The 22,068-nt window shown below is 38.4% G+C and overlaps 1 protein-coding gene across 1 annotated transcript in view; it reads right to left on the bottom strand.

Annotated features, from left to right (window-relative positions):
* LOC122413506 (neurotrimin-like) overlaps positions 1–22,068 on the bottom strand; it is a 109,079-nt gene that overhangs the window by 5,584 nt on the left and 81,427 nt on the right. The window contains exons 4-7 of the mRNA XM_043423913.1: positions 15,781–15,939; positions 13,212–13,343; positions 12,530–12,667; positions 5,935–6,084 (exon numbers count right to left, since the gene is read on the bottom strand). Coding sequence (XP_043279848.1) covers positions 5,935–6,084; positions 12,530–12,667; positions 13,212–13,343; positions 15,781–15,939 — 579 coding nt within the window. The remainder of the gene's footprint in view (positions 1–5,934; positions 6,085–12,529; positions 12,668–13,211; positions 13,344–15,780; positions 15,940–22,068) is intronic.

The raw sequence follows: 22,068 nt of genomic DNA, 5'->3' as shown, positions 1-22,068 counted from the left end.
CAATTTATACTCACAAAAGTACCCTCAGAGCCGAAAGTGACGAGAGTAGTTTATTCAGTTGACTGATCGATTGACAATAAAGACGGAGAGAGAAAAATTTCGACATCAATGCGATTTTGAGTACGTATATGAGGATTTGTGCAAAAGCACCAGGCTCCAATGCTATTCGGATCGTTAGCTATTTTTTTTTTTTCATTTCGTCGGAGCAAACCACCAAACTCGATCTGACTTGAAATCGTGGAGACTCTGTAATTGTTTATTCAGCCAGCAGAAACCCAGCTTTGGGCTCGTTTGACTTTCGGAAAAATAATGACACATTTTAAGGGGTTTACCCCAATTAGAGGGGCAGAAAAAAAGACTATTTTCACAAATTTTTTTTGAATATAATTATAAATATGGATATAAAAAGTGTTAGGCCTAAAAATATACTCTTGATTGATATATACAAAAATTTTTTTTTTTTAATTTATTTTACTCAGTTTTTGTACAGAAAAATGGGGAAGAAGACAGGTCATAAAAAAGATGGGTGTGCGTTCTTGATAAAATCTCTGGAATAGATTATCGGAGAAAAAAAAATGAAAATATGGTTTTGGATTCAATAGGTAAATGGCTGTGGCGCATATCGTACGATTTTTGATTTTTTCAAAAATGACAAAACACCGACCATTTTTCCATAAACTACGTGAAAGCATTTTTTTTATCGTTTTTTGCAAAAAAAAATAGTTCTGCTCAAAATTTCAAAATTTGTATGATATCCGCTATAGCCACAGTCATAAAGAACACGTGATAAAATTTTGGTAACGATCCGATGAATATTTTCGGAAATTTTATCAACGAGCCGTCGAAAAACGTAATTTTGAGAAAAAGGCGTTTAAACAAAGGCAGGTACGCGCGCTCAGACCGCCAAGTAAACGTCGCTCAAAAGTACACTTGGATTGGTCAGATCTTTATAAAATTTGAGTAAGATACCCTTAAATATGTATACTTTCGAAAAATGCAATAAAAAAAATCAATTTTTTGAAAATTCTAATTAGGGTAGACCCCTTAAGAAAAATTAATACCTTAAGCATCGAAAGCAATCCTTCATCTCGTGTATGAAAGTTGACAATTTTATCGGATCTGATGGATGAAAATTCGAGCTCGTACGACTCGGGAACCGAGTTTTATTCTCGATCGAATACCAATGAAAAGTTGAAAACGTTTTTAAGTGTTTTTATTACAATTCTGGGTGGTTCGACTCAACCTTCATAAATCCTGGCACAAAATCCCGAGCTCCGATACGTATGCGGTTCGCGTAAAACTTCAAGAGACTCTCGTGCACGGTTCTCGTCGTGCGTATACGACATTTTACTGTAAACTGGCTGCATCATAAGTGAGGAAACGCCTAGGACCTCTGATGATCGTTCCTGAGCATTGCCACCTCAGAAAGTCACAGGCATTGAAAAAATGTTCAATACTTTTTGCAATCGTCCACAAAGTACCTGAATAATCATTGCAGAACGTTTAAATTCCACTTTGAGAAACTGCGAATCCAAAGGAAATGCAGCCACGTCTAACAGAATCAACGCTCCCATATTTGAAATAATGCATTTTCGTCCGACTAGTAAGAAATTTAATACTTACTATTCGCTTTTTAGAATCATGGTATTTTGAATATTATTGTGAAAGGGAGGAGAAATAATTTGTTGTCGCAGTGCAGTTAATTCGACACGGATTATCCCATACGCATTGACCATATGAGTCAATAGCAATAATTCAACCGAGACCTTTGCACATATCGTACGGTTCTTGCGTGGAACACATATTCTCTACAAAAATCGACAGGGAGCAGCGCTGGAGGAGGGCCACTATCAATTTTGCAGTAACGCATTTTCCCTCGGGGATTTTATCGCTCGCTATATATGAGCAGTACTGTAGTATACGTTCCGATATTTCTAAAACGCTTTTACGGGCGACACCTCGTATATATACGAATTGACGTACAGAAACTTTTATAAATATATAAACATGGAAGGATAGCAGAAGGGAAACCCCGAAATTAATTGGACATCATATTCGAAGGTTTTCGCCCACACCGGGGCGTCCATTCTTTCCTCAAAAACAGTGATATTGGCGCGAACCGTTCTACCGCTTGTTTCGGAATAATCGTTTCTCAAGCTTGTATGATTGGAGGCCGTTATCCGTTTAGTTCGAGCCACGAATCACGTATATTTTTCAGAAGAGGGAGAAAAAACGGTACAATTTGAAAACTGAATGGGAAGCTGAAGGAAAAAAAAGGGCGCGCGGGTTAGGGTGGTTGAAAAAAATGCGAATCGCCGGGCGAATGAAAATATACCGACGTTCATAGAATTTCAATAGAGAGGAGCGAGAGAATGGGAGGAATAAAGAGGGATCGGCGTTCAATTAAAGGTAGAGGCAATTATGCTCGTCAAGGAGAGCAAAAAACCACCGCGAGAGAGGACGAGGTGAACTGGTGCGAGAGCTCGCTCCGCACACCAAGTACGGAGGAAATTCTTGCTTTAGGGCTCGTTGATATGTGTATCGTGAATGAGACGAAAAAGCGCTCACGAACAGTTCCCCCGAAGTGCCGACGAACCCCTTTTGTCCTTTCGTTTTTTCCTTCCACACTAGCCTCATAATGCATGTACAAAGATGCCAAATCCTTTCGTGCAGTACTGTCGTCGTTAATTTTGGAACTGACGAATGAAAATCTGAAGCATCAAATTTGGGGGTGTTTTTTCTTTCTTTTTTCATTTCTTCGTAATGAAACGTAACACGAGTATTGAGTGATGGTTTCATTAATTAGTCTTGTAATCGAGAAATGGAGGGAAGTGTTATTGTGATTGGAGAGTGACGTTGAATATGACGATATCTACATACAAAGCTGTATGGCGTATGATAAATTATTCTGCTTGAGTTGAGTCCATGACAAAATCCGTAACAGAAATATGACAGCTTGCGTTCCCGTTGAATGGCATACACGTCATGCTGTCGAACTCGTATTTATTTCACTGGACGGAAAATCGACATAAAGAATGAACAAGAATGATTAGGGCTGTGGAACAGCGTAGCGAAACCTTCAATATCTCGAGTGTGTTGTCATGATTATATAAAAAAATTCTCCTCGCCGATCTTGTCGAATTGTTAGTTATTTCCATTTCGAGATTTAATTAATCATGTAAGTGATTGAGTGGACGATCTTTTTGAAGATTAAAGTCGTTCCCGAGTAGCCTCGATCTATATTTTTGGTGAAATATTCGCTTATACATTGGAGAAAAAAACTATTGCAAAATGTTCGATATAAAGTCGAGAAAAAGAAACTTCTTCATGGACTTCGTGAAAAATAGCTTTCCACTGAGCCTCCTGTTTCCTGGTGGGAGGAAGATTTAGGTACTTCGTTATGGAGCTAACATGGAGAGATAAAAAAATCGGAGACCTTCTGGGCTGATTGTACTCTTGCCGTTTCCAGCAACGGTAGTTTAATCCCACCGAAACGTTTCGTATCATCGAGATGAAGTGGAAACAAATGTCAAGCACCAAAGGAACCAGAAATCGCACTCGGAGCGATATATCCACGTGTATTAAAAGAAAAAAAAATAGTACATTTTCGGGCAGCAGAGTGATTGATATTGGAAAATTACTATTTCGGTTCGCCCTCTTTCTCTCACTCGCCCCCCCCCCCCCCCCCCCCGCTCCTCCTCCTCATTCTCTCGCCCTCTCTTCTCCCTCTTCGTCTTTTACCCTTCCATCCTAGAAGCCTTTTTTAATTTCTATTGCTCGTCGATATTCATTTATAGGAACGTACACGAGGACAAGAAATCCACTGAACACAGCTGAACCGTACATGGATACAGAAAATTTACGTGGCAAAACACACACGTGCTGGGAGTGCATCGATTTCCTTCTCACAACGTTATATAGCCAACGACCGCGTGTGTTCCATATCCTTCCGCGAGTCTATCCGATCCTCACTGAATTCGTGATGCACTCCGACAGTTTTATATGTATATTTGCACAACGCATTTGTGCCGAAGTCGTTCCAAAAACGAGGTAGAGTGACCCAGAGCAAAGTGACGTTCCAGCATCGACAAAACACATAACCATTTCTCAGAGACGACACTCTTACACGCTACGGCCTCTCGTTATCGTATATACAACCAATACCAGATTAAATTTGAGCGTCGGTGCCTCTCACATTCGAAAGTTTTCGCTAAGATCGCACAAATTGTGTTTCCAATCCGCCGATGCGGTGGATGAAAAATAAATTTCTGACAAATTTCTTCCACTCTGAATTCCGTATATAGAAATCTTTGCATAAGTAATCGTTCGTTTTTGCTTGTAATTCTATATTCCAAAGGGGTCAACATGACGTACGCGGATGTTCGAAAATAAATAGTAATAAAGTGGGAGAAAAAATCATTTTCATCAATACTGGAACGTCGATTTTTTTTTTCGAAATACTCGAAAAACTGAACACGAATGGGACGAGGTGTGTACTTTTCATTTGGAGTTCTATCAGTCAGAATACACAAAATTGATTAAAGCAACTGATAGTTGTAAAAATAAAAAAAATGATAAACCAAACCTGCTCTGTTTTGCATTCAATGTTAAATATTCAAACGTCAAAATTATATCACATGGAAAACTTCACATAAAGTGAGGCATGGACGCGTATGAATGTTACAAAATCAGAATGCCTCTCGTACCTAAATGTCTATGAAAAAAATATGATGTTTCGTCGTTCAGTTTCAATTTTTCACATGGCAATATGCATTCCTAAATTGGATTAACGTTGGGTTGTTTATTTTGTTGCATAGCGTATGGAGAACTCGAACGTACATATTACGTGATACGAAAAATTTTTATGAACCATGCCACGTGACAGTCCTGTTTTTGGATTTTTTTATTTTTCGAATGGACAGAAAAGTAACGATGGCATTCCCATTGCCCTTAATGCAAGTGCACGTGCACTTAGGTGTCCCTGCACTTGTCGATTGTTTTAGCTGTTTAGTGATTGTTTTTCTCTGATTTGCCCTGGATCTAAACAAAGGCAAGAAAATAATTTCCAAAGAATAGATGAAGCTCTAAGCATTTCCTGAATAATTTTTCTCTGTCCATGACGAATGAAAATAATAGAATCGTTAGAAGTTACAATTGCTCTGAGAATTATTTAAATTTCTTTTATTTCGTCAAATTTCTCTGAAGCAATCGAATTTTTACTTTTTACTCGGTCAAACCATTTTTTTCGTCTCCTTTTTTTTTCTTCATAAGAAACACTGAAACTGTTTTTATATTATATTTCATCAAGTTCACTACTATATTTTCCTGGCCAGGAGTTTTTGTTACCCACCATTGTCTTACGAGTCATGTGAGAATGGTTTGTAACGAGTTTTCTGTATATACTCACCATAATATTGTTATTCCCCATTGAATTTTCAGCTTACATTTCTATTATTTTCTCAATGAAATTTTTTGAAGGTATTTAGTTTTAACGAGTACGCTTCAAAACTCTCCCCAGCGAGAACGACTCTTCCAACTCTTTTTGAAAATTAAAAAAAAAATTATTTCCTACTACCTTCAGTAATGAAAGAATTTTTATAAGACTAACAGACGCAATAGATTCCCCAAACATTGATTTGCATTATTTAATTCACATATACTGAAGAAAAAACCATGCCAATGTAAGCATAGGCATCTGTCGGAGGTAGATCACCTGCAACGACGTCAGTCATTTTTCATTTTTACATTGGAACTGTCGCCCATTTTTTGCTTGCAATTATTTCAGTTCAGTTTTTCACAATTTCTCAAAGTATGAGCACTACTATCAAATATTTCTTTGATTTTTCAATAGGTTGAGCTCCAACCCTTGTCTATGTACAGAATGTTGGTGCAACTGTTCTACATAAAGAGAAATTGTATATAGTTTGTACGTACTGTAAAGCTTTATCTTGCCATCTGTTTCGCCGAGTGAATTCGTAGCGACACATCTGAATGAACCGAAATCCTGTGCTCTTACAGACTTAATGGTGAGCTTCATAGTAGTCTCGTAACCCATCGGTATTGTCTCGACCAAGTAATTGTTATCTGCAAAGTACACAATTAAACTTTGTAGCTAATTCACATCAAACGGGGAACCATCGACCCTGCCAGCTGGAGTTCATGATTCAACGCATTGGATTCTGTTATATTTTTTTCACTGCATTAAAACTTTTCAATAAAAAACAATTTCACAAAGAAATTAATGAAAAATTCACGTTATGAGTTTCCTCTATTCGCTCTTGTAATGTTTCTTTTGAAGAATAAAAATCATACTTTTTCATGCATCTGTAAATACTCCGTTTCAGTAGTGATATTTTTTTTCAATCTTCCATCCACTCTTTCGTAACGTTAAAGAAGAAACGAAAAAAATCGTGACACGAAACAAGATTAATATCGGGCTGAGTGGCTAGTAAAATTAACGTGAAAATTTTCATCACGTCAGAATCATGAACATGGGTTTGTTTATTTGTATTAACAATAACGACACAGTACACGATATTGAGCCACGCCCACAGCTGCACATCCCTGCAAACTAATTGTTTATGCATTCTAATATGAAATTGAATTATTCTCTTTCACGTTTTCAAACGATGGAACTCAGATATATTCAGAGAGCTCTGCGGACTATGCACAGACTCGTTAAGTATTCATAGGGGGAATCACGAATATATAGAAGTTCTCCTCTTTATCTATCTCCTTCTTACGTTCATGCCAATTTTGTCGTAAAGATTTGCAGTTTGGATGGGAGGGAGAGAAATGAACCGGCAGTTTACCATGCACGCATATGGATCCGTTTCATCACGTATATCTGTAGATACAAATAAGTATTTCTTGAAGAATCGATTCGCTTCATAGAGGGACGAGACACACGAGAGATGCCGCTTTATCTGAACCGATCAAATAATTTGATGTTTATTGTGACAAATATGAGTTATTCGTGGACTTTGATGAGCCACCAACGTCCCTGGATATCACATTTAAAAGTAGCGTTATATACGCTGGGGATTGTGTATCCATTTTTATTCGCATTCGAAATCGTATACCGCGAAGAAAGCGCAAAACAGACCTACCGCGTCAAATGAGTTTGGCGTGCGGCATATCAATATTTTTTTATCTCTAGTCGAATGAAGCCTGCAAATAAAACGAGAAATCCTCGACAGCCAAGCATCAGGATGACAATTAAAATACGAGTATGCTACGAGCCCCTGGATTCGCTTGTAATGGAGATATACATATGTATACTGTATGGGCATTTCTACGTGTATTTACAGCTAAAAAACGACACTGATTCATGCAAATCCATTAGAATCGACAACTTTCGAATGAAACGAGCAATGCAGCATTCCGTTGGTGAGTTGAATTTTTCAATTTTTCAATAAAAACAGTTCAATTGAGCAATCAGAAAGATATTTCTTACGCATGGTATTGAATATTCATCAAAAATTACATGCAGTCGTGTACTTTGTATTTTTGGAAAAAATCAATTTAACATGAATATTTTGTTGTTTATATGAATGAAAACTTCGCATAATTATAAATGTGTTCAGTTGACGTCGTTCGTTTGTAAACTTTGGACTCGCAGATAGTTTTTCATCATATTACGTATAATCGTTTTTCGAGTATCTGACGTCACTGACCAGTAAAAAGTTATAAATATTTTTTCTACTCCGGGCAGGTAGTTAACGTTTAATTTATTTTCACATAGTTTTACGTGGATGGGATCCGTAGGATACTTTTCGTAATTACATGGTTTTCATACTCCAAAGAAATAATATTTTCAGATAATCTTCTTATGATGAATTTGTAATTATTTTATAGAATAAAATTTGACGGCGAAGACCGATGCGGAGGATAATAGGAAAATGGAAAAACCAATTCCACTTCGTGCTCTTTGAAATGTCGATAAAATTTATTCAGGCATTGAAGTAGATTAAACATCAAGACCACTGATGTTAAAAGTTCCTAATAATTCTTGACTTTCTAGCTTACAATCGAGCGAAACATCACAAATTACCGGTTACTCGATGCAAGTTCAAACGAAAAAAAATATATTGAAAAAACGAAAACAAGTTAAAAAAATTTGACAAACAATGGGATGTGGAATTGGACAATAAATTGCTATTGATAAAAAAAAAAAAGTAATAACGACGATACAGAAAAATAAGATAACCGGATGTGGGATACGCAGTTTTTCAAATAAAGTACCTACATTCCTTTGTGTTCAATCGCTCGAAGTATTGAAGCATTTTTCCATTTTCAACGAAAACATGAATTTGATTATCGTGAAATTCCGGCGCAACTTCACGCGACGTTTTTCTTCGACTCTCCAAAAAATCGCGTTCACTTATTTATACCGATATTTTCCTATTAAGAGATTCGGTAGAGTCTTGGGACAAGTACATTGACAGCCCTGTCGTCTGCTGGCCTGAGGCTCTCGCCGAGACTATCTTTTCTCTGAATAAAACGATTCGCGGTGGTGGGGGTAAAATTGGCATGTGATTTTCTTTAATTGCGAAGCTCATGAGTTATGTACGGCTTTGAAAATTGAACTTTCAGCTAATTAAGAAGTTCTCTGTCGAGTGAGCCCAAAATCAGCATGATCGGTGTCGTAATTTCCGAGAAAAAACTTTGCACGGTTTTACATTTTGTCGAAAATTCCGTCCTAAATTTATTCATCTAATGAACAGTTAATGAAAAATGGACGAGTTAATTGGGCGGGATGCCTGGTTCCGAGTGCGAAAAATTGGCCAAATTAATCTTCGAAAAAAATCGTTGCTGATTTATCGGGTGTCCCATAATCGCAGTATATAAGCCGAAAAAAAAAAAATCTTCGAGCCCAACACACTGAAATTGTGAGGCAACATATTTTCAGGGATTCTGAAAAAGACGTATGACTTCGCGTAGGAAAGCCCATACGAGTATTTTATATGTAGAGGCTGAACGATCGGGTTGGTTGACGGTCAGTGCTACCGGTGCGTGCACGTATGAAACACGCAATTTCGAGCCAGCGTAATTACAACTGGCCCTCGTTAAAAACCTAATTTGTACGGTCGTCGGTATGCTGGTGTAAACGGGTGAGTCGCCCGTTCTCTCGTTGATGGACGATACTCGGGGTGATGGAGGTAGAGATGGGGGGGGGGGGAGGGCTTAAATAAAAAATATACCTATAAACAGGTGAGAAAGAAAAGGTGACAGAACACGCGATTTAGCGCGTAGAAAGTTGCTCTCGTTACGCCCTTTCAATTGAGAATAATTCGTTGAAATATACATACACGTACTTCTATACTTATATATAAAAATGTGAAAAGGAGATCGATGCAGCAGAAGGTACGATGGATATTGGTCGTGATTTTGTCGTTGCTGAGAATAAACAAGTGGGATAACCGGAAAAGGAAGCAATAAACTTGCTATTTACGTTCCAAGAAGCTTATAAGCATTTTATGAAAGTTCTATCTCTCGTGCGAGCAGAGCTTGCGGATAAATCGCTTCAGGAAACGTATGTTTTTCACGAAGGGCAGAAAGCCTCAGGGACTGAGGAAAAAAAATTCGCGGCTTTTATCGTGGACGTAAAATGACATTTAGGAGAGGAGGGACAACGATTTCACGAGGCTGTTGAGGACGGCAAGTCAAATGAGAATGATGAAGGTGATGAAAACCGTCATGTCTCAAGAATTGCCAGTCAAGTAATGTGCTCGCTAACGTAATTTTTGCCGTGCACAGTAGAAAAAGAATGTTCGTCGTTGAAGAAAATGAATTCTTCTTTCTTATTTCGATATTGGAAAAACTCGTGAAGCTCGGCATTTGAACTTTGTTTCGTCGCATCGCGGTGTGGATATTATTTATGATCACGAGATTTTTCTTCAGTGTGTCAAACCAGGGACGATAAATACATGAATGAAAACTCGGAAATTCAGTACGTGGCGAGTAATTGGAGCACATTGTTGCAGCCGAGGAGAACTAGGATGCGTTCATTATTTTTTCCTCTTGCTTTGCGCTGAGAGTATGATTCCAGCCACACGCTCAATGCCCTTTGAATAGAGTTGAGAGTTTTACACCGCTCGGAAAACCCTGAAGTGTAATGAAATTTAAAACACAGCAACCAGGAAAATCTTCCTCTCCATTAGCTCTCGGGTACAGTCGAGGGTAGATAAGATAAAATAGTAAAAGCATGAAAACCGGAGCCTCGATGAAAATGTGTCCTTAGTTTTTCAATTCAAGGATATTTTTATTTTCTGCACACCTCCAAACTTCCATATGCAGAAAAAAATGAGGGAGGAGTGAATGTGTTCAAAACACGCAACACATTCAGATGCATGCAGAATCGGTAACCCAGATTCAGTGACAAAGGATTGCTGTGAGTTAAAAAAAATATTGAAATCAGCTCATAACAAGATTTGAAACGTTTCACCAGTTTGAAAATTAAATGAAAATGTACGCTATTCTTAGTCATACTATGAAATCGAATACTCGGCTTCTTTTTCGACAAAAAATATTAGATTTTGGATAGAAATTTCATTTTCATTTTAACAAAAAAAAAAATCTTTGACCCAGTTATGAAATGAAGTTGAGAATTTTAATTTCTCCTGCCACTCAATACGAGTTCGCATTCGGGTTTTGGCTTGTACTCATTCTGCTGGACAGTAATACGATAGTTGTTGGCCATGGAGAATGTTATCGAAAATTGTTGTATTCGCTATGGCTCATGTTCATAATGACAGTCAGGACGAGCACCGCTGCAAGCCAACTTCTGTACATTTTCCGCGAATATCCAACAATTCGAAAAGTTTGAGGTCGAATGAACTCAGCAAAACTTGAAGGTGAACCTCAGCAGCCCTTAGTCAAAATCTATTGTTTTGAAATCTATAAGCAATACTCGATACACTAACAAATTTGGTGTGGCAGAAAATACTCTTGAGAATACATGCATATTGACGACACAAACGAACGATTTTTGTGATGCATAATAAATTTTTGCTGGATCACTTTTTTTTCTTTTGACCGCTTAATTTTGGGGTCTTAGGGTGAACTGCTCATTGAAGGTAAGGCATGCGCGGGGTGGGAGTGAAAAGTTCGAACGACAAAATATCGAACAGGCATTCTGTATATCGATATGCGTATATAGATATACAGAATGCAGGCATTCGCTATTTTGTCGTTCGAACTTTTCACCCCCACCCCGAATTGAATATTCCATACGAATTTTTTTTCCCTTCTGTCGATGAATTTTCCAGAAATTAGCAAAAAGAAACGTCGTACCTGAAATCCCAACGACCGAATACTTGACACATTGATTGAACACTTGTATTCAACATCACAGTTTTCACTGTTGCCTACTAGATTTGTTTATTTATTTTCATTGATAGAGAGTAATTAACATTAATGCAAAAATACATATTGTAATAGAAAAATATTAATATTTTCAATTATTCATCAGTCATTCATTCAATGACTAATTATATTGTTGGGAAACTTGACCCTGCATATGAACATTCGCGAATTTGATGCATTTTTATTTATTATACAATTAAATAGTGGTTAAATTTGAAGATTGGACTATTTTATTCTTATATTAATTGAGACTTTTCGTTAACCGTAATTCTTTGATTGATAACAAGCCGCCTGATCGGAAACATTCGAAACCTGGTCTACTATTGCGATTTACTGAAAAACGAACTCGTTAAATGTTTTATTTTTTTTCCGCATAGTGTCAAGTGCACTCTACCAGGATAGAACACAAAGTTGTTGTGAGCATTGTAGAAACTTGAGAAAAAAATAAAAACTATATTTTAGCTTGCTACGAAGCGAGATTATTCGATTTCAATTATTTTGTTTATTCAATGGCGGTCGTCCCGCAAATGCGGACGATTCACTCTATATTCCAATATATAAAAGTATAAAAGAAGTTTTGTTGACTTTTTTGTTCGTTGGAAGGGTCCTGATATACTTTTAACAGACTATTCGCACGTTTCTAAAATTGTTAAGAATTTTAGAATCGTTTTTCATTCTTATCGAAAATATTCAGTTTATATGATAATTTCGATCATTTTTTTATTATCTAACAGAGCCTTTTCGGATCTTACAACCATGTCGAAAATTAGACAAGGTTTATTCGAAGTGAGTAGCTTTTAAACGTCCGGTTCATAGGAATGAGTACGCAGGGAAATTATTCTTGTTCCGGAAGGGTCGTTAGCGAGCTCACGAACCTGGTGCATATCTGCAGTCTGAACTTGGGACCGTGAGTAGAAAAGGTCGAGAGTGGGTCAGACATGCGAACTCTGTATCGCTGGAAATCCCTCGAGAAAGTGAAAGAACCGCCAACACATTTGTGCAACAAGAGAAAGGGAGATAGAGGGGGCGGCATAGTTGTGTATATCCGCTTATGAAAAAAGCTGGTTATACTCTATGCAAGAGAAGGGTTCATGACCCCATAACCTCGGACCACATTTAATCTACGTACGTACAATTATAACGTGGTAATTAGCGTACTCACCACTGACGATAGTTTCGTTGCTCGGTTTCGTCCAATACGTAATTGGTCTCGGATAAGCCTCGCTGTGACACTCGAGAATTAATGTTTGTCCCTCGTAAGCTCCGACTAGTTGATTTTCAATCCACACCATCGGTTGAACTATCGGCATGTTATTAAGCAATTGTTAAATCCTACGGTAACTTTAAAACTTCATGTACGATTGAAGAATACCCTTTGAATAATCAGGATATTTCAATAGGGCGTCAATTTTTCGTATTATCAACAATCGTTGGCTCCAATATATGATCAAATCAAAATTTACTAGGTCTCTGGAACATCCTTTTAAATATTTCCAATGATTTGTACGGTCGACTGATGATTTTTCATTTCCAAGTCTGTACCAGTGCTGACGTTTTAATAGCAAATTAACCAAAGGCTCGGGTTTAGTGTTAGCATACAACGAAGTGTTAAGCCATGGCTAAGTCGGCTTTTCAACGTAGCTCGAAACATTGGGACAGTCGAGACTTTTGAATTATAGAAATCTAGTATTTTTTGTTATATTTTTTGAGCTAAAGCTCAATTCGACGATCTTGAAAAGCACGAGATACGAAATGCTTTGCTAGGTGAAAACATTAAAATTTTGAGAACGAAGTTTCTTCTCTCTAAAACCCTTCTAAGCTGGATCTAAATCCCGTACACTTACAGTGAACGACGAGCACGATTCGTTTGCTGACTGTCGGCGGCACACCATTCGAAGCTATGCACAGATAGGGTCCCATGTGAAGACGCGTTACACGTGTTATCTCTAGCTCTGGACCCCTTGTACTCGTCACCGCTGGAACATGTGAAAATATCAATGTAAAAAAAGCATGGAGTTAAGAAATTCAAAAAATTTATCAACCCGATAAGAATGGGAATTGGAAAGCAGAGATAAAGCAGAAAGGCATTCATCTCGTTCGCAAAAGTTTTGTACGTGCAGGAGAATGTTTGTAATCTTTTCACCGTTTTCCTTCCTTATCCCGCTTCGTGATAAAACTGAAAAATTTTGTTGCAGCACACATCTACTGAAACACTGAATTTTTCAATGTATTCACATCATCTCAAAAGGTTGCAATAGTCGAAAAGCCGTGTGAAAAAAACCCGCTTTTTGAAGGTCATTTTTTATTTCGAAAATTATGAAAAAAAAGAACTTCGACAAATGATTTTGAAATCATTTCAAGTCCTGCGTGGACTTGGCAGGTCACAAATTACCTGCGACCGTTCCATGAGGCCGAATTCGAACTTTTTATTGAAAAAAAAAAAAAAAAAAAAAAACAATCACACGAAAATATTGATTTGAAACGAAGTTGTGAGTCTGCAAAAAGGCCGAGGACAAACCGTTCCCATGAAGGGACGGTAAAATATCACAGAAACCGGCGAGGGTTGAGGAATGTGGTGCGAATCGTATATTTCGTATAGTCACGTAAATAGAAATAGATCACGCTGCATTGAAATGCAATACGGAGCAATGCGTTCCAATTGAACGTGACTGTGTTATGTCTCATTGCCTGATTGGATATTGAGCGTGGTGAAAATAATTTATTCGGAAATTGGAGAACAACGAAAAAATCGAACGACACGTGAGGGGTGAGGACACTTGTAATTTTCGTGAGTCTTCTCTTTTCGATGTGCGAAAAAATTCGCGATGATACTCAGTCGACGACACGGAAGAGTGCTTCGCATCATAATTCGTCGAGGCTTTGACTCGATATTCGTTTGCTTCCATTCTCCCCTTTCGTTTTATGTCACCGCGAATCGTTCTTTGTTGCAAGAATACGAAGTTTCCGAAAATCATTTCTCACGCTCTTTCGTTGATGGAAAACTTCGGAAATCTGCATGTTCGAATGCACTTTGCAACTATATTCTTCGCTTTGTGTATACCGTATTCGTTTTTTCTTCCATTTCACTGAATTCGTCGTACTCCTTGCAGAATGAAAAAAGCTCGAGGTGAGATTGAAGAACATTCTACGACAGGTGCACTATTCGCACAGTTCCAGGTGACGGTTTTGCTGCCGTCAGACGTCTAAATATTTTGCATTTTTCCCATTTTATTCAGCCCTCGTTCATATATTTATAGAATAATGAGTATATACGAGAGTGACAACGGATATTTCATCTGTAATGAATGAAGTTACTCAGCGTGGAATTCGAGTGAGAAGGAACAAGTGTGGCTTGAGTTGTGTAGAAAGTTTTACTGGAAGATGGAAAGGCGAGCAGTACCACGAGGTTGCTGGGAGCAACGATTTGCCACAGTCTTAATCAAAAATTGTCTTAACAAATTTTTAGCCACTTCAAGGAAGAAAAAGCGTTCGAATTTAAAACACATTCGTGCAGCTCCATCATCGTGAACACAGTGGGTACAGTAATTCATCGGCGTCGTAGAAAAAGAGGGAGGGTCGGGGCAGGAAGGCGGATGAAAAAAGCGAGGAAGATAGAGAAAGCGAGGGTAACACAAACTTGAAATTATTGCTGAGAGTAATTACTGGGAAAGAGGAGCGTGGAAAGGGGATTGTGGGCGACGTTGGAAGAAACATTTCTCCATCTTTGTCGCCCTTTATCGTTCTATCCACCTCCCTAAACTGCTTTGAAAATCGGACCAAACTATAAAACGTCGATTCCAACGATTCCCAACGCTCCCGAAAGAATAGCGATTCGCAGAAAGATTATTACAGTTTCCTCGTAAATATGAGAAGTAAAAGTGTGAACGTGCCATGAACTGTTTTCAGAAATACCATTCATCGTATAATTTTCAGAACAAGCTTCATCTAAATATACTCTCAAGCTTCGATCGTACTTTGAATATTTTTACTCGAGGTCAAAAAGATGAAAGAATGGAAAATCAGAATTCATTCGATCGAGAATCAAGAATAACTTTCTGCTATCGACACAACGAGGACATGAGTCCTGAGGGAAAAGAGAAAAACTTATTCAAACACGAGACGATTTCAAAAGTATTTACGTCCATGCAGTGGAATTAGTAAAAAACGGTTAACTTTATACCGTCCGTTCGTAAAAACTCGTTTACGATGAATCACTGGCGTTGCAATCGTTATTGGAATAAAGAAATGTGAAACGTTGATTGTATATTTACAAGGACGTCGACGACACGAATATAAATTGTTCGCCCGAAAAGCATAAAACAACAAAAGTTATGATCGACGTATATACAACCAGTGAAATCTCACTTTTTCCAGTGGAAACATGGCGAAAAAAGTACATAGTGGGCGACTCACCCTCTCGCCAATTGGGGAGTGTAACGGTACCTCCGGTTTCTCGTCGCCATGTGACTGTTGGCTCCGGTGTCCCGGTTGCTGCGCATCGTAACGTTACGTTACTGCCCTCTCGCACAACCATGTCTGTACTCGTTGGGTAGTCCAGGATGTCCGGGGGTACTGCAAACAATGACGGAATTTCATAGCAGAATTGGCACATGGTAATTAACGAACAACATGAAGAATGTATATGGGAATGAATTATGAGCTTTTCCAAGCACCAAGAATTACGTGCCTTGAACTTTTCAATGGAACGTGCTTTTTTATTGAACGAGTTAAGTGAATAATGTGGATATGATTGAAAAATTATTCTCTCGTCGACTTACACTGGAGTTGATTTCAATAATAATGCGGTGGTGTACTTAAAAAAAATAAAATGAAAGGACACTTGTACCAAAAGCAAATGAGAATATTCATTATTTAATTTCATTTGCTGTTATACAACGAATCTGGGAACGGAACGTAATTTCGTTTTTTTTATTACTCGATACATGAGCCAGTTTACAAGTGTCTTTTTACGAGCAATTATTTGCTCGACTCTAAGAGGCAACTTCTCAAAAAATTCACAAAATGAATTGGTTTTTTTTTGTTCATATTTCTCTGTTCAAAGTACAACCGTTTTCGAAATTTCTCTCTTTTCATGGTGCATCTTCTCATCGCCCATTCGCGTTGTTACGATATACAGAATGGCTTCACCAAAGCCTTTTTCATTGCAACACGTTGTCGAGCGCAACCAGTAGAGGCACCACTCGCCCTTTGTGAGCGGAATTTCGCGGAACAACGAGGGGTGAAGAATTCATCAGCCCCCTCGGCCACCTCGTCCCCTTCAACGCAACTCCGGCATCTATACAATCCGATACTTGGAGAGTTCATTCGCTTCGTGAGCTTTTTTATTCAAGATGTACAACACGGCGAATTTTTCAGTACAGAAAAGCCAGGAAAAGGGGAAAGAGAGGTTTTGATTTACAGATCGTATGATGCGTATATAGCGAGTAATTCATTGCCATGCATTCGTCATCGCTGGTACAACGATCGATCGTTGTTTGTAGAGGTTCAACAATGCAACTTCCGAACGAGTTTGTCTCTCGCAATGTGTGACGAGATGGTAAAGCTTTCGGTTAAACGAGAAAGCTTCTCTGTTCATTTATTTTTCTCGATATAGAAATTGCGTTACAAAAAGTGACTTGGATGGACCTCGTTTCTTAAGACGAGAATCTCAAGTCCTGATGTCACAAGATTTCAATTATTCTGCTACTTTTCATTGGAGCACGGCTTTTTATTCACCAGCATTTTCTATTTTAGAAATAAACCTGTTTTCCTTCATTTTTTGTCATCAACCAATCGCGTGCCTCCCACTAAAGCCATTAGACAAGGGCGGAAGACTTTTGAAAATTTCACAATTCTTCCAAAGTCATTACACGCCAACGTTATTTCACAGGATTGATGAAATATTTCAATGAAAATATACATTTTTCAATTCTCTTCGAAAACGACATAAGTGATGAGTGTCTGAACGCGTGTCATCGATCACGCCGAAACTTTGTACACATCTGCTTGATGCACGAAATTTTATTTTCTATGGCTTAAGCGGGAGAAAAGTTCTTTCTTTTTTTTTTTTAATGTAATTTCCTCAATATTCTGCAATTTTCCATTCACGCGTATTGCGTGGAATTTATTCCCGGTTAATGAAAAATTTTCAATCGAGACATCGATTATTTGCGCTGTAAACTCATCAGAGCACAGCCACAGGGCCATTTTCCGGCACATTTTCCAGATAATACGGTATAAAATTCATCGTTGGTAGTAAAAAAAACATCTTCATTTACCAGTGAACAGAAATTGACGAATTTATTTTTTCTGATTTTTTCAAAGCAGTTTTGAATAATCGACACGTCACACCCAGCAATTTCAACCATGAAAATTCATAGCTTTTATCTTCCCACAATATAAATGTTTTTTACGAGAAAATTGAACGATTACTTTCACGCACTGGGGTTTTTCACACCCTTTGCTACGTGGAGCAATCCATCGGTCAGTCTCTACCTACTTATTGCGATACTTATGTAACCATAACGCTCAATTTTGCAGTATAAAAAAGTAGAATTATAAACCTGGTCGAAATTTACCAACGCCCGGTTGGCCCGGTCTTCTGGATGAGTGATGCTCCGATAAACCGCCTATTCCGAACTTGGCCTATTCGAGTAGCGGATCAATCGTCTATCAATTATCTATTAGGTGCGCGGGCGAAAGTGTCAAAAGTTGGAAACATGTTTGAAGACACGATTAGAGCGAGCGAATGGAAAAATCAGATGAAATGAATGGGCTCTTCCAAAAATGGAGTGTAAAAAATGGACGATAAATGCCGACGAATAGCATGAAAGGATAAAAATTCTGACGAATAGCAGTATAATAAGAATTCTCTCCAACTGACCGATGTCCCTTTATAATCAGACTCTGCAATCCAATTATAAACGGCCTAAAAATCGATCGAATGGAGTATCTCATCAAAATAGCCAATCAAAAACCTTTCTACGCTTTTTAAATCTATTAATGTCCTGGAGTCAATGTACCGCATATTGAAACTAGGTTAATTGACCACCGCATGGATCAATGTAGAATTCGAAAACCAGTGAATGAATTTGAACTTGCTCTGTGTCCACGATGATTAGAATGATATAAAGAATTTTATTTCTCCTCTATCGTCCTCTGGAATCCCCTGCATACAATATCGCGTCGAATTCACCCTTTTATTCGGGTTTCAAAGCTTCTGCAAAGCTGCCTTCATTAAGGTGTGATTCGAGCCTATTTTCCGAGTAGCAGCACGAGTGTCGACTCGTGTTGTTGGTGCCTCTGAATTAGCGAGTACATAAGTGCGAGGACAAAAGCGCCGCTTCAGGTCCCTGGGTAATTTATAGTTTTCTCAATTTCTCTAGCATCTTTATATAGCCTGAAAATATGTGTGCGGATACATGCTCGCGCGAAGAATGGAGAAAAGTAAGTTTCGTGGTTCCACAATCGATGGTTAAACGGACGAGAGGACGCCAGTGGAGGATATCGAAGGGAGAAAGAAAAAGAGAGAACGAGTGTTAAGAGTTAGTACTTTACTATATACAGCAAAAGGTATTCTCGGGGCGATCAGTTATTCTCTCGCCTCGATAACCCGAACCTCTGGCGTTCGTTCTCATACACACTGACACATCACATTTATACGTGGCTTCCATGCCTCTGTTTTCTATCACCTCTTCACAGTGTGTACGTATGTGTATGGGTGAGCGTTCCTACGTGCGATGTAGTTGCAGCTCTCGTTCGCGCGATAAAGGAGGAAATTTAACGAGAAGCTTTTGCGCCGCTCGCTAGCTCTTTCCTTTTTCACTTTCTTTCGAGTAGCAGAGATCGCGAAGGCTTTATTTCACATGGGCAACGAACACACGAGTTTCTTCATGTACCTACGTCCCCGCGATAATTTATATAGACATACAACCAGCAAAACATATGAGGGTACCGAGGGGCAACAAGATGAAAAGCTCGCTGGATAAAATTACTTAAAAAATCTCGTTGACTACGGCAGAAGAGATAACGGGGGAGTGAGAAAACGACGAGGTGAGTGGCGGCGCACATCGAGTGGCCAGCTATGTTGTTATTAGGGCCTACTCGAGCTGCAGAAGAGGCAGAACCGAGTTTACGTCGCCAGAAAGGTGTTTAATAGCCCTCCAAGAGTGCAATCACCGACTCTCCCCTATCTTCCTCTTTCCTTTTATCTCTCTCTTCTCTCCATCCTCCCCCCTCTCTCTCTCTCTCTCCTTAACGCTCTTTCCAATTCGCCCTGCATATATCTATGCGTATAGATGTATACACGAGTAGCATACTTTCTTCGTGTATACCATACTTTGCATACATTTGCATCACGACGCCACAAATCGGGCAATAACGCGGCAAAATGGGCGGTTACGCGGACCCAAGGTCTCTATCTTGGCTAGCCACACTTCTCGCTTCGTTCTTTATGTAACTGTATATATAAAAGCATGCATGCAGTTGCCTATGTATAGTTGTGGAAAGACTTTCGGATGCGCGTATATACACCCCTTAATGATAGAGCAGTGACAAGCGCGTTACGTGTGTTACCAAACTATGTCGGCGTCTTTAGTTCCAAGAGAATTAAGAGGTGCTGCGGAACTATAAAAAAATTCTGTTTTTAATGTATCTCTTAACTTTTCAACATGATATATGCCTTTGCAGGGAGCATACGTTATTTTTTTATCCACCTTTGTAGGCTTGTGGGACACGACGAGGAGTTTGTTTTTTTTCTTGAATTCTCGCTTGTTGAAAGTTGCTTATTATTGTTGAGTTTAACAAAAATATATCTGTGGAGACTCTCATGGAGATTCGCGTTGTGGATATGCGCGTCGATCGAAAATTTTTAGAGAGCTTTACAAATGAATGTTGGAAACGTTCAATTTTTTGTTGGTATTTAAGTTAGAAAAAGAGAAAACTGGAGGAACATTGTTCTCGAAAATGCGAACGTCGAGGACGAGAAACAGTAGGGAAATAAAAGTGGCATTATTTATTAATGCATTTTTACAATCCTAGACGTGAATATGAGTAATGAAGCCGTGAAACTCCAGTCTTACAAATCAACTCGAATGCACTCACATACATATGTATTAACTTAATATCCAAACAAACGAAAAGTTTTAGTAAACTTTCCAAGAGCGTCTTATGCCTCTCTCACTTGCCAGGCTACTGCGAAGTGGTGAAAAAACTTGGAGTTTCCAGGTCGCGTGAACTTTCGCAAAATCACGACGAAGGGGCTCGTCTCATTGCCTGGCAAATATTTAGTGAGCTCTCGTCACGCGGATATACATATCGGATCGTTTACGTACAGAGGGGCGTATACTGCTTAATTAGCCATATCAGCTCCTTTTAAATACGCCATTTTGAGCTCCAACGGTTAATGTCCCTTATATCTATAGCGGTGTGTACGTATCTGCGCAACGTGTATATAGCGTGCTACGATATGGATAAAAATGAAGGAAATAAAGATACCATGAGGAGAGCTCGTCACCGGGTCGTAACTCGGCACTTTTAAGGGCACGTAAAAAGGGAATTAAACAAAAGTAGTGGTTGACCATCGTATCATTGATGACAGAGATCAGATGAGTTAAAAGGTGATGAATGTACCTTCTTCTATCACTCGATTTTGATCAAATATATATACCACTGTTTGGGTCACGCCCTTAATGATTCGAGGACTCTCGTTTAACCAAAATAGTACACGAAAGGTTCAGTAAAAGCCAAGAATACTGAACTGACAAACGTCCTGACAACTCTTTAAAATTTCGACTTAATTATCTAATCTCGACACGAAATAAAACGATGGAAGTAAAAAAATTTTAGAAACCTCGAACTCATAGAATCTACAATTCCGACTATTTCGAATTAAACGTATTACTTCAATGATCTGAAATTTCTTAATTGATCGACCTTGAAACTTAGCAACCGTCATTAATATGTTGAGCGCCACGCGCGGCTCTGTCAAAGACATTAATAGAGGGTATTGCAAACAAACACCTCATCGACAAATGCATTAAGGAAGATAATGCGTTATTTGTGATTGAAAAAAGCAACTGAATTTTTTTGCTCTTTCGATGATCTAGAAAACTAATAAAATTTATTCTCGTTATCATTCAAATTATGTGTAACTTATTTGTTGAAATTGATAAATTTTTAATATAATGATAGCGCGGTTAAAATACTTTCGTAGTAAAATCATCAAGCAAAATGTGACCACGCAGCCATCTTCTATTTCATATGCGTATGCATAACTATATTTTAAACCAGCTGGCTCATGGTGTTGTCAAACCTTCCACCGTTTATATCGTTATTACTCGTTAACCTCAAATAAGTGTTTTTATTTTTCAATTCCCAAGTCATTTTCACCGGTAACAAGGCTTTCTCAAGACATCATTGATCTCTAAAAGCATTATATTTCCGTTTTTGGCTCTTCGAAAGTTGGGAGGATCCTATTTTATTGAACCCAAATCGTCTCACAGGAAGTGTGCGTGTCATAAGAGCCTGTTTAAAACCCTTCAAAAAATGTGATTTTCGTTAATCGTTTTCTGGACAACTAGACGGTAAATCCTATAATAATTCCGAGAATAGATGCACTGTGTATATTTCTAGCACATTTCCAAATTTCAACTCTTCAGGTTGGAATTTTCGATTTCCATTAGATTCGTGTAAACTTCCTTA

Source organism: Venturia canescens, chromosome 1 (assembly GCF_019457755.1).
Source record: "Venturia canescens isolate UGA chromosome 1, ASM1945775v1, whole genome shotgun sequence".
NCBI classification, from domain to species: Eukaryota; Metazoa; Arthropoda; class Insecta; order Hymenoptera; family Ichneumonidae; genus Venturia; species Venturia canescens.
This window is presented reverse-complemented; position numbering and strand designations above follow the sequence as displayed.